General features: G+C 40.9%; 1 protein-coding gene across 2 annotated transcripts in view; it reads left to right on the top strand.

Annotated features, from left to right (window-relative positions):
- Nucleotides 1-256: 256 nt before the first annotated feature.
- The window catches only part of NSUN7 (NOP2/Sun RNA methyltransferase family member 7), a 53,434-nt gene continuing 40,575 nt past the window's right edge, over nt 257-13,115 (top strand). For both annotated transcript variants that reach the window (XM_023224662.1, XM_023224663.1), the window contains exons 1-3: nt 257-554; nt 10,100-10,158; nt 10,506-10,636. In XM_023224662.1, the coding sequence (XP_023080430.1) occupies nt 257-554; nt 10,100-10,158; nt 10,506-10,636 (488 nt within the window). The remainder of the gene's footprint in view (nt 555-10,099; nt 10,159-10,505; nt 10,637-13,115) is intronic.

The following is a 13,115-nucleotide window of genomic DNA, read 5'->3' as shown; positions in this document are numbered from 1 at the left end:
TAATTGAGCGTGTGGAAGTTTCGTGAACTGCTTGTCCGACTCGAAGTCTGGGACACTCAGATGGGCCAGGAAATGTCCCCTCTTAGTCTTTAAGGCCACAACGAAGGGGGCCACCCGGAAGGGTGCTGCAGAGTGATTTACTGCGATCACCTTCTCTCTTCACAGAGGCCATGCTGCAGATGCGTGGAAAGCCGTTTCCTGGAACATCGGAATTCTAACCCCAGGGCGAGGGACTCACGACAGGCGAGGGGCAGACATGCTGAACTCCACGGGCGAACTGGAGTTTTCGAACGAAGAAGATCCCGAGATCATCTCCCAACTCACTTCCTTGGCTCTGTCCGATGGGAAAAGCTCAGCTGGTGCACCCGAAAAAACGGGCTATCCGGACTCCGTTTATGTCATGGCAGCGAACATTTTTCAGGGTATCCGAATCGAAAAGTCGGCACAGAAAGTCTTAATCAAGTATGGGAATGAACCCCTGCGGTCCTTCTCCGAGTCTGAGGATCAGTCCTTTCAGCGTTTGTCTTATGAGCTGGCTTTCAGTGCCCTGAAATGTGAGTTGTGCCAGTCTGGAGGATCAACACTAAAAGAAAATAATAGAGAGAGAATTTGGGGAATGCAGCCCTCCTCCTCCCTGCCCCTTATTCACACCAGGTTTTGGTTTTAGGCATGTGCATCTCTTTGGTTAACTGCAAGTGTCAAGGAATTAGGGTTCCAATGAAACTAATTCTTCCAGCCCAGGAGTGCAGATTTCGCCGTGCACTGTGCTTTGTCCTTAGAGCGGTGTAGTGCGCGGTCATTAAATTGAACAGGGAAACAATTTCTTCCGATGATAATTTCCCTCTCCCTGTATTTTTTGTTTGTTTGTTTGTTTTCCTCCGTAGAGTTGGGGGTCTCTATTGTCTGGGCTGGTCTCAAACTCTGAACTTCAAGGGATCCTCCCGCTTCAGCCTCCCAAAGTGCTGGGATTACAGGCAATGAGCCACCACGCCCGGCCTCCCTGTGTATTTCTTTCCATTCCCTGTATTTATCTTTTTTGGTATTTTAGTTTATGAGCTTTCACAAATATAAAACCAGTAAAGGAGGATGGGGAGAGGAACAGAGAATAAAAAGAAAAGGTGCAAAATTTAAAAAATGAATGTTAAAATTATACCAACCCCAATTAAGACTATCCCATTCGTGTAGCTAATAGCTTTAATGGGAGGAGCCAAACTTTAGTAGAACTTCCCTTTCTCATTTGCCTTCAGGGTTTGAGACTCAGTGTTACAGATTCTCTCAAGGATGGTTAGTTATCAATCTGAGGCCAGGGATGGTTGCTCAGGGCTGTAATCCCAGCACTTTTCGAGGCCAAGGTGAGAGGATTGTTTGAGCCCAGGCGTTCAAGACCAGCCTGGGCACATAGTGAGATCTCGTCGCTACAAAAAATTTAAAAATTAGCCCAGTGTGGTGGCTTAGTACTTAGTACTTAATGAGCCTTGTACATCCTTGTTCATGTCTGTAGTCCCAGATATTTGGGATGTTGAGGTGGGAGGATCGCTTGAGCCTGGGAGGCAGAGGTTGCAGTGAGCCAAGATGGTGTCATTGCACTCTAACCTGGTGACAGAGCAAGACCCTGTCAAAAAAAAAAAAAAAAAAAAAAAATCTAAATGTGGAATTGACACTAGGAAATGACCAAATATTGTTACTATGAGGACAGCAGTCAAAAGGCCTGAAGTTGTTTGTTTTAGTACTAGCTGTGACTAAAAACTTTATGTTGGTTTGTAAACTGACTCAATGTAGTTCCAAAAAGAAGTTCCAGAAATGTTTAGAATATTAGCAGCATGGCCAAAATGATGAGCAGAGCAGAAGCCTTCCTAAAGAGACACCTCAAAAAGGGCAACACTCTTTTGCATGATTTTCTTAGTACATAATGAGCCTTGTACATCCTTGTTCATAGGAGGCAGTTAATTACTCAGTTCAGCCACAGCGCAGTGGCTTACACTTGTAATCCCAGTACTTTGGGAGGCGGAGGTGGGAGCATTGCTTGGAGTTCAGGAGTTCAAGACAAACCTGGACAACATAGCGAGACCCCCATCTCTAATTTTATTTCTATTTTTTATTTTTTTGAGACGGAGTCTCGCTCTGTCGCCCAGGCTGGTGCAGTGGCGCAATCTCGGCTCACTGCAAGCTCCGCCTCCTGGGTTCACGCCATTCTCCTGCCTCAGCCTCCCGAGTAGCTGGGACTACAGGCGCCCGCCACCATGCACAGCTAATTTTTTGTACTTTTAGTAGAGACGGGGTTTCACCGTGTTAGCCGGGATGGTCTCCATCTCCTGACCTTATGATCCGCCCACTTGGGCCTCCCAAAGTGCTGGGATTACAGGTGTGAGCCACCTTGCCCTGCCCCCATCTCTGTTTTTAAAAATTAAAAAAAAAAAAAAAATGCTCAGTTGAATTAAAATGTCTCACTGATTATTTAGATAGGAATATATATTTTTGGTTGTCTGCAGAGATAATGTAGCTTAACTCTGAAGTCAGCAATTTGTCATGGAGAAAAATTTGTATGATGTGAAACAATTTCTCTTTATTTTTCGTTTCTTTGTTTTTCTGCTGTTCAGTAATTTTTCTTTTCCTTTTAAGTCTGTCTTAACCATTCTTCCTCCTCCAGTTTAATCTTTGAGATTTTGTTTCATCCCTCTTCTTCCCCTCTTCCCCAACCAAAGTGTTGCATTTCATGTAATGAATCAAATGAACATTTTTACACTTTTTTTCTAGCAACAATGAAATGCGGACTGCGCAGCTGCATTGATTAATTGGCATTTAATGTAATTCTAGAATTCTAGGCAATTTGTTCTCCTAATAGAATATTGAGTATTACCTTTAGTACTCAATAAGAAAAGCCTGAATTGGCCGGGCGCGGTGGCTCAAGCCTGTAATCCCAGTACTTTGGGAGGCCGAGGCGGGCGGATCACGAGGTCAGGAGATGGAGACCATCCTGGCTAACCCGGTGAAACCCCGTCTCTACTAAAAAAATACAAAAAACTAGCCAGGCGAGGTTGCGGGCGCCTGTAGTCCCAGCTACTTGGGAGACTGAGGCAGGAGAATGGCGTGAACCCGGGAGGCGGAGCTTGCAGTGAGCTGAGATCCAGCCACTGCACTCCAGCCCGGGCGACAGAGCGAAACCCCGTCTCAAAAAAAAAAAAAAAAAAAAGCCTGAATTATAATTCCATATAAAATTAATGCATTAACTAAATGATTGGATTAAACTGATATGTGTGATAGATTGTTTTTGTCCTCTCCATCCTATTTTCTACTTTATGAAAGATATTGTGATTGTTTTATCTTTCTTTCTTTTTTCTTTTTTTGGGATGGAGTCTCACTCTGTCACCCAGGCTGGAGTGCAGTGGCATGATCTAGGCTCACTGCAACCTCCACCACCCAGGTTCAAGCACTTCTCTGCCCCAGTCTCCCAAGTAGCTTCCAAGTGGCACCCACCACGACGCCTGGCTAATTTTTTTATTTATTTTTTATTTTTTTTGCGGTGGAGTCTCGGTCTGTCGCCCAGGCTGGAGTGCAGTGGCCGCGATCTCCACTCACTGCAAGCTCCGCCTCCCGGGTTCACACCATTCTCCTGCCTCAGCCTCCCGTGTAGCTGGGACTACAGGTGCCTGTCACTGAGCCTGGCTAGTTTTTGTATTTTTAGTAGAGACGGGGTTTCAACGTGTTAGCCACGATGGTCTCGATCTCCTGACCTCGTGATCCTCCTGTCTCGGCCACCCAAAGTGCTGGGATTACAGGCATGAGCCATCGTGCCCGGCCTAATTTTTGTATTTTTAGTAGAGATGGGGCTTCACCATCTTGGCAAGCCTGGTCTTGAACTCCTGACCTCGTGATCCACCTGCCTTGGCCTCCCAAAGTGCTGTGATCTTTCTTAATGACACAGAAATCCCATTCAAATAAATTGTTATAGACCTTTACAAAACTTCTTTTCTTGAAACGTTCATTTTTATAAGTTCAAATTATAAGGTAAAGTGTTATTGTTTACTTGTTAAATATATTTTTTCTTATAATAATACGGTTGATATGTTTTGGCTGTGTCCTCACCCAAATCTCATCTTAAATTCCCACGTGTTATGGGAGGGACCTGGTGGGAGGTAATTGAATCATGGGGACAGGTCTTTCTTGTACTGTTCTCATGATAGTGAATAAGTGTCATGAGATCTGATGGTTCTATAAGGGGTAGTATCCCTCTACAAGTTCTCTTCCCTTGTCTGCCGCCATATGAGATGTGCCTTTCACCTTCTGCCATGATTGTGAGGCCTCCCCAGCCATGTGGAACTGTAAGTCCATTAAACCTCTGTCTTTTGTAAATTCCCCAGTCTCGGGTATATCTTTATCAGCAGCATAAAAACGGACTAATACAATGGTCTTGCTTTAAATTATCAGTAATTCTTGAATGTGCAAATAGAATAAAATCAGAATTTTATGTAGTGGGTTTTCCAAGATAATTAGGAGCCTGCTATTTTCCTTTTTTTTTTTTTTTTGAGACAGAGTCTTGCTCTGTCACCCAGGCTGGAGTGCAGTCAATCGTACAATCTCGGTTCAGTGCAACCTCAGCCTCCTGGGTTCAAGTGATTCCCTGCCTTGGCTTTCCAAGTAGCTGGGATTACAGGTGCCCGCCACTATGCCCAGCTAATTTTTGTATTTTTAGTGCAGATGAGGGTTTCACCATGTTGGCCAGGCTGGTCTTGAACTCCTGACCTCAGGTAATTCGACCACCTTGTCCTCCCAAATTGCTGGGATTACAAATGTGAGCCACCACAACAGGCCATCTGCTATTTTACTTTTAAAATATTGGAGGCTTTTATGCATTTCACTTTTATCTTCTGTATTACCAGTGTTCTGTCAATACTTTCACATGTGATATTTTGTAAACTTAATTCTGGCTTATACAGTATAAGTTCAAGGAATAATGGTTCAGGTAAGAAAACTCAGAATTTCTTCCCTAAGATTTTATAGGAGCTGTAAAACTGCAAAGGTTATTGTGAAAATTAAAGAGAGCTTGAGTAATGGTCCCTTTTGTTTGTGAATTTGTGAACAGGTAATTAAATCACATTACCATAATATTTAAGGAAGTAGGAGAAGAAAAACAATAACAGAAAATCTCTTAATTATACAAACGTTAACTGTATTCCTTTGGTTGTGTCTTATGCTTTTCAGTTTTATTGCTTGTTCCTTTGTTGATGTCCTTCATTGTATATAAGGTCTTTCAAGGCAGGAAGTATATTTATCTGATTAACCTTTTAAAGACTTAAAGGGCTCTGTAAAATGTTTTTTGAAATGAAGAGTGCCATTATTTCTGCTTTACCAAATAAGCCCAAGGTCAATTTTCTGCTAACGAAAGTAGAATTACTAATGAAAAGTAGCCTATTCCTATTTAGAGTTTTGTCAAAGCAGTACAGTACTAGTAGCCTATTTATTTATTTATTTATTTATTTAAGATGGAGTCTCGCTCTGTTGCCCAAGCTGGAGTGCAGTGGCGCGATCTCAGCTCCGCCTCCTGGGTTCATGCCATTCTCCTGCCTCAGCCTCCTGAGTAGCTGGTACTACAGGCGCCCGCCACCACGCCCGGCTAAGTTTTTGTATTTTAAGTTATAGCTTTTGGGAATTAGTAATTGTAGTCAGGGGTTCCTAAGACCACCTCCAGATTCAATGATTTGCTACAAGGACTGACAGAACTCAGCAAAGCTGTTATACTTATGGTTATAGTTTATCACAGTGAAAGGACAGATTAAAATCAGCAACAAGTAAAGGTACGTAGGGCAGAATCCAGGAGAGACTAGACGCAAGCTTCCTATTTTTCTTTCCCAGAGTGGTCTATGGAGAGTGCTTAATTCTCCTACCAGTGATAAATGGCAACATGAATGAAGCATTGCCAACTAGCGAAGCTCAGCTGAGCCTTGCTGTTTGTTTAGCATTTTTATTGGGGGTCAGTCTCATAGACAAGCTGCAGTCATGTGGCTGACCTTAGTTATTCAATCTCTAGCTTCTTCAGAGGCCAAGCTGATACTGTGTGGTCTAGGACCCCAGGAAAAAAAAAAGAAAAAAAAAAGGTACTTTTATCAGACAAGATATTCTAAGAACTTAGAGGTTATCTCCTAGGAACTAGTCAAAGGCCGACCCTTTCTTTAAAATGTCCAGAGTTTGGCCACCCAGGCCTGCTGAGTGGGAAGAGGGAGAGCGATGCCCCAGTTCCTTCTCCCAATTTCACCTGTCTAATAAACCCAATTTTTCTTTCATGAGGAGTAGTAAGAAAGGGTAGAGACACAATTAAGGTGTTTCTCTAGGGTAAGGCCCTCCACATGGAAACATGTAAAATGGTGGTTAAGAGATCTCTGAAGCAGACTGAAGAGAAGCTTTGATTAGTGGGGAGAGAGAGAGATAATTGGAGTTATCGGGCTGAATTCTAGAATACGCATACTTGCAACTTTCAAGGAAGTCCTGATAGCCTAAATTAGGCATTATCACTGTGGTGTATTTGGTTACTCTGGTTTGTCATAATAATAATAAGAGGAAGGCAGCATAATGTTTAGTGAAGTGCATGTACTTTGGTCCCAGACTGCCTGGGTTTGACTCCTTGCTATGTGACTATGAACATACTACTTAACTGTGCTGTGCCCCATTTCCTATGAAATAACCTAATTCATATGGTTGTTATGGAGATAAATGAATTAATATATGAAATGCACTTAGAACATTGTCAAGCACATAGAAAACATATACACAGTCCCCAATTTATGATGGGGGTCCTTATAATTTTTCCACTTAACATGATGTAAAAGCTATACACTTTCAGTAGAAACCATACTTTGAGTACCCATACAACCATTCTGTGTTTTACTTTCAGTATTTAATAAGTTACATAAAAATAAACAAAAAAGGTCTGGGCGCAGTGCCTCACCCATGTAATCCGAGCACTTTGGGAGGCCGAGGTGGGCGGATCACAAGGTCAGGAGTTTGAGACTAGCCTGGCCAATATGGTGAAACCCTGTCTCTACTAAAAATACAAAAATTAGCTGGGCATGATGGCGGGTGCCTGTAGTCCCAGCTACTCAGGAGACTGAGGCAGGAGAATCGCTTGAACCCGGGAGGCGGAGGTTGTGGTGAGCCAAGATCGTACCACTGTACTCCAGCCTGGGTGACAGAGCGAGACTCTGTCTCAATAAATAATAAACAAATAAGTTACACAAGATGGTCAGCACTTTATTATAAAATAGGCTTTGTGTTGGATAGTTTTGCCCAACTACAGGCCTATGTAAGTGTTCCGAATGTGTTTAAGATAGCCTAAGCTGAGCTATGATGTTTGGTAGGATAGATGTATTCCATGCATTTTTGATATACAATATTTTTAACTTATGATGGGTTTATCAGGATATAACCCCATCATAAGGCAGGGAGCATCTGTATAAAGTATACAGTTATTCATGTTGATATTACTATGTGAGAAGGTAAAATTATATATATACACAAAAGTAATACATTCTGCACAATATCAAAGGCATCCCAAAGGTGATACTGGTTTTAACAAGAGCCCTAGAGGGAAATACTGCAATATTGGGAAAAGGATGTTCTGTTCTCTTTTCGTTCATCCTGCCTTTTTTTTTTTTTTTGAGACAGAGTTTCGCGCTTGTTGCCCAAGCCAGAGTGCAATGTCACGATCTAGGCCCACTGCAACCTCTGCCTCCCAGGTTCAAGAGATTCTCTTGCCTCAGCCTCCCAAGTAGGTGGGATTACAGGTGCGCCACCATGCCTGGATAATTTTTTGTATTTTTAGTAGAAACTGGGTTTCACCATGTTAGCCAGACTGGCCTTGAACTCCTGACCTCAAGTGATCCACCTGCCTCAGCCTCACAAAGTGCTGGGATTACAGGCGTGAGCCACCACACCCCACCAGCTTCTTCTATGTCTTAGGAGTCCAGCATCAAAGAGATCTGCCAAGTTAGAAGTCCTTCTTTCTTCTAATACTGTACAAAAAGTATGAAGTAGATGGGAATTGGTTTGAAAGAACTAAGGATGTGAAACTGTAAACTTCATTTCCTTTTAAGGGATAATTACCTTGTGAAGTACAAAATTGTGGCTAGAATGTGGATAACGATTCCCAGAGGATTTCTGTGGGAAAATTGGAGCCTGTGCTCCCAAATTAGGCACTTCTTTTTAGTTTTCCTATCTCCCAAATGAAAAATGAAATTTAGGCCAGGCATGGTGGCTCATGCCTGGGAAGCCAAAGTGTGCAGATCACTTGAGGCCAGGAGTTCGAGATCAACTTAGCCAACATGGCAAAAACCCATCTCTACAAAAAATACAAGAATAATTAAAAAAAATAAAAATAAAAATAAAAACAAGAAAAAAGTAAAAAATACAAAAATTAGCCAGGTGTGGTGCCACACACCTGTAGTCCCAGCAACTTGAGAGACTGAGGCAGGAGGGTTGCTTGAGCCCAGGAGGTGGAGGTTGCAGTGAGCTGTGATAACACCATTGCCCTCCAGCCTGGGTGACACAGCAAGACTCTGTCTCAAAAAAAAAAAGAAAATTCACGAATTCAAATTCAAGGTATAAATTCAATTTATACCTTGGTTATACTATGTTTTCCATAAATGTTGAATAAATTGAAGCTAGGCAGGCCTACCTGTCTGTTCAACTGATTAAAGCATTTGTTATATGCCGGGAATGGTGGCTCACGCCTCTAATCCCAGCACTTTGGGAGGCCGAGGTGGGCAGATCACCTGAGGTCAGGAGTTCGATACTAGCCTGGCCAACATGGTGAAACCCTGTCTCTACTAAAAATACAAAAATTAGCTGTGATGCTGTGATGCAGACCTGTAATCCTAGCTGCTTAGTAGGCTGAGACAGGAGAATCATTTGAACCCAGGAGGCGGAGGTTGCAGTGAACCGAGATTGCACCACTGCACTCCAACCGGTGTGATAGAGTGAGACTCCGTCTGATAAATAAATAAAATAAAACCTTTGTATTATGATGTATATATAGTTTAAGTAGTTGTAACAAAAAGAACACTCGTGTTCCCTGTGGAAGTTTTTAAATATGTCCATTTGTTTCCTCTTAACCGCCTTTGCAATTATCATAACCTCTGCCTGGAATGCTGTCCCTTCCTAGATATTCACATGGCTAACTCCTTGTCATTTGGGTCTTAGATTAAATGTCATCACATCAATGTCTTCACTATTGAGTTTGACTGAATAGTTAAGAAATAATACCAATCTAACACAAACTCTGAGAGATTAGAGGAAGAGAGAACAGTTTCCACTCATAGGCTACAAAACTCTGATACCAACACTGACAAGGCTATTACAAGAAAAGAAAATTATAGACCAACATCCCTGATGAACATAAACATACAACAAAAATTTTAAATAAAATATTAGCAGCCGGGTATGGTGGCTCATGCTTGTAATCCCAGCACTTTGGGAGGCCTAGGCGGGTGGATCACCTGAGGTCGGGAGTTCGAGACCAGCCTGGCTAACAGGGTGAAATGCCATCTCTACAAAAAACACAAAAATTAGCCAGGTGTGGTGATGCATAGCTGTAGTCCCAGCTACTCTGGAGGCTGAGGCAGGATTGCTTGAACCTGGGAGGCGGACGTTGCAGTGAGCTGAGATCATACCATTGTACTCCAGCCTAGATGACAGAGCAAGACTCTGTCTTAAAAACAAACAAAACAAAACCAAAAAAATTAGCAAATCAAATCCAGCAATAATAAAAAGAATAAGAAAACTGTTGCTCAACATTATTAATTAGTTCCTCTTTAAAGTTTTTCAAAGGCCATACATTAAAGGTTGGAATCCTTTTATTATTGCTTTGACTATTCAGATAATGCTTCTTTGACTATGATTCCTTGTGGACCCTAGGTCAAAAGGGTCCAGCATTCATAAAGATTATAAAAATTTATCATGTCATTGAAATTTAAGTCATTATCTAGAATTGAGGTATATTTTAGATATGAAAGTAAACGTATTTTATGGCATTATTATAGTATATTTTGATTCCAGAGTTTTCATTTTTCACTTTGTATTTTCGGTGATAGGCCTTTCCCTTGTCTTGCAGATCAAGATATTTTGGAAACTATATTGATAGACAGCTGTATCTTCCCAAGTACCACAATAGTAAGTAGATAAATTTTAGAATTACATCGTTTCAGGATTTTTTTTAAAAGAAAGTGTTTTAAAGCCTTTAGATTGAAATAGTTTGCTGAGTATTGAAGCCTCTTAAATATAGATTCTTTTCGACTTCTAATATCATTCATTTTGGTGAACATACCAAAAACTATCTCTTTTGAAAGGTTTTTTTTTCTGGATTTTTTTCTATCTTGAAGACCTTCCCTGTCTCCAAATCCAATCAGACTATGTAAAAATAGTCATATTCCTACTGTTATGAAAAATAATGGAATGGAAAATATTGCTGGTTAGATATTTTTTGTATACTTTTCTTTATATATGTTTTCCCTTGATAGCCAGATCATTTGAGCAGTCTTATTATTGTGATGCTGTATGATTTCCAAGATAGAAAATTTCAAACTCGTGTCCTTTCTGATAATGAAGAGTCCATATCAGAAGTTCAAGAAGTAGAGAACCTTCTTAACAGGTAATCGTAAAAGTGAAAAGAATGTTTTATATGAAACCTACATTAGCATTTTTATTGGTAAAATTACATACAGTATAATGTATAGAGAAGAGTTAAATTTGATAGAGAAAAATATAAAAAATCATAAATTTTTTGAATTCCTTTACAAACAGTCTTGAACAGGTTAAGTATTTTGTTTAAAATGAATGTTTTTCAAAGCTTGAATTACAAGATCCAGTGTGTAAGCATGTGAGAAATCATTAAAAATTCCCAATAATTTTTAGCATATAAATTCAACTGTATTTGAAACAGCTACTAATTGCTTAGTTCACTTTATTTATAGCTTTGTAAAAAAAAAGAAAACCTCTAACATGAGTCAAATGAGAAAATTCCAACAGTAGACAAGAATCAACTATTTTTCCAAAGTAAAGAAAAAAAATTCTACTTAAGAACAAACTAGCATCTTAAATTTGTTTTCTTTTTATCTTAAATATCAGCAGAAGTCTACTATGAGAATAAGAAGTTTCTACCTCAAAGCATAGATGGGATAATGAATTCAATTAATGCATGAAAATGCTTAGTTAGAACCAGACATAAAGTAAATTGGTCAGTAAATGTTAAGTGTTACTGTTTGCTATGGTTTGAATGTGTCCCCCAGAATTCATGTATTGGAAACTTAATCCTCAGTTTGACAATGTTGGCAGTTGGGGCCTAATGAGAAGTGTTTAGGTCATGAAGATTTCAGCCTCATGAATAGATTAATGCTATTATCAAAAGGGCTTGTGAGGTGAGCTTGCTCTCTTGTGCTTTTGCCCTTCTGTGTTCCACTATTTGATGATGCAGCAAGAAGGCCCTCACCAAATGCCAGCACCTTGATTTTGGACTTCTCAGCCTCCAGAACTATGAGAAAATAAACTTCTGTTCTTTATAAATTAGCTAGTCTCAGGTATTTTGTTATAGCAGTGCAAAATGAACTAAGACACTGTTGATTACAGCTTTTAGTACTATGTTATTGAACTTTAATAGAAAGTACAATATAGCAACAACAACAATCTTGTAAGAAGATTTTGGCTTAGTGAATAATCTGATTGTCACTGTCAACAATTGTCAGTATGTCTGATTTTATAGGAAATTTAAGCAGTTTATTTAAATTATTGAAGGCTGAGACTAGAAGACTCAGGTAATAGAGTAATGATAAGAATAGCTTACATTTATTGAGCACTTAATATGTATCAGGCATTGTTCTAAGAAGCTCTTTACCTAAAGGCCGGGCGCGGTGGCTCAAGCCTGTAATCCCAGCACTTTGGGAGGCCGAGGCGGGCGGATCACGAGGTCAGGAGATCGAGACCATCCTGGCTAACATGGTGAAACCCCGTCTCTACTAAAAAAATACAAAAAACTAGCCGGGCGAGGTGGCGGGCGCCTGTAGTCCCAGCTACTTGGGAGGCTGAGGCAGGAGAATGGCGTAAACCCGGGAGGCGGAGCTTGCAGTGAGCTGAGATCCGGCCACTGCACTCCAGCCTGGGCGACAGAGCGAGACTCCGTCTCAAAAAAAAAAAAAAAAAAAAAAAAAAAAAAAAAAAAAAAAAAAGAAGCTCTTTACCTAACAACTTTATGCACTGGTTACTGTTACCAACCTGTAATTTTACACATGGGAAAAATGAGGAACAGACAAGTTAAAGCAGGGGTCCCCAACCCCAGGGCTGCAGACCAGTACCTATCTGTGGCCTGTTAGGAACTGGGCAGCACAGCACAAGGTGAGTGGCAGGTGAATGAGCATGACCACCTGAGCTCTACCTTCTGTCAGATTAGCAGCAGCATTAGATTCTCATAGGAGCGTGAACCTGATTGTGAACTGCACAGGGATCTAGGTTGCATGCTCCGTATGAGAATCTAAGGATTCATCTAATTAGATGATCCTTATGAGATCATCTAATGCTTGATGATCTAAGGTGGAACAGTTTCATCCTGAAACCATTCCTTCCACCTTCCCCCAGTTCATGGAAAAATTGTCTTCCACGAAACTGTTCCCTGTTACCAAAAAGGTTGAAGACTGCTGAGTTAAAGGGACTGTTTAATGCCACAGAGCTGGAAAGGGGAGTAGCCAGAATTCACACTCAGGAATGACTCCAGAGTCCAAACTTCAACCATTTATATGCTAGCATTCCTTCCACTTAGCAGAGTGAGGCCTGCCTGAGGTACTCTGGAAGTTTAGAACATAGTCATATCTCATGTCAGTGTCATAGCCATGATAAATCATGGGATGGAGAAGAGCAAAAGCAATCAGATATATGTACTCTCTGTGTTAAATAAGTAAGGATCTTGTGCCTGTTTACTTTGGGTTTGGGGGAAACCACCTTATTGGTAGTACCAGTATTGGGCAGCCTGACTCCCAGGATGGGCATTCAGAGGAAACTTGGTGGAGCAATATGCTATGGGACAGGCTCTGAGTTTCAGTTTCCCTGTGCTTCTCCTAGTTTCTGTTTGACATAGTCAGGAT

The sequence above is a fragment of the Piliocolobus tephrosceles genome, chromosome 3 (assembly GCF_002776525.5).
Source record: "Piliocolobus tephrosceles isolate RC106 chromosome 3, ASM277652v3, whole genome shotgun sequence".
Lineage (NCBI taxonomy): Eukaryota > Metazoa > Chordata > Mammalia > Primates > Cercopithecidae > Piliocolobus > Piliocolobus tephrosceles.
This window is presented reverse-complemented; position numbering and strand designations above follow the sequence as displayed.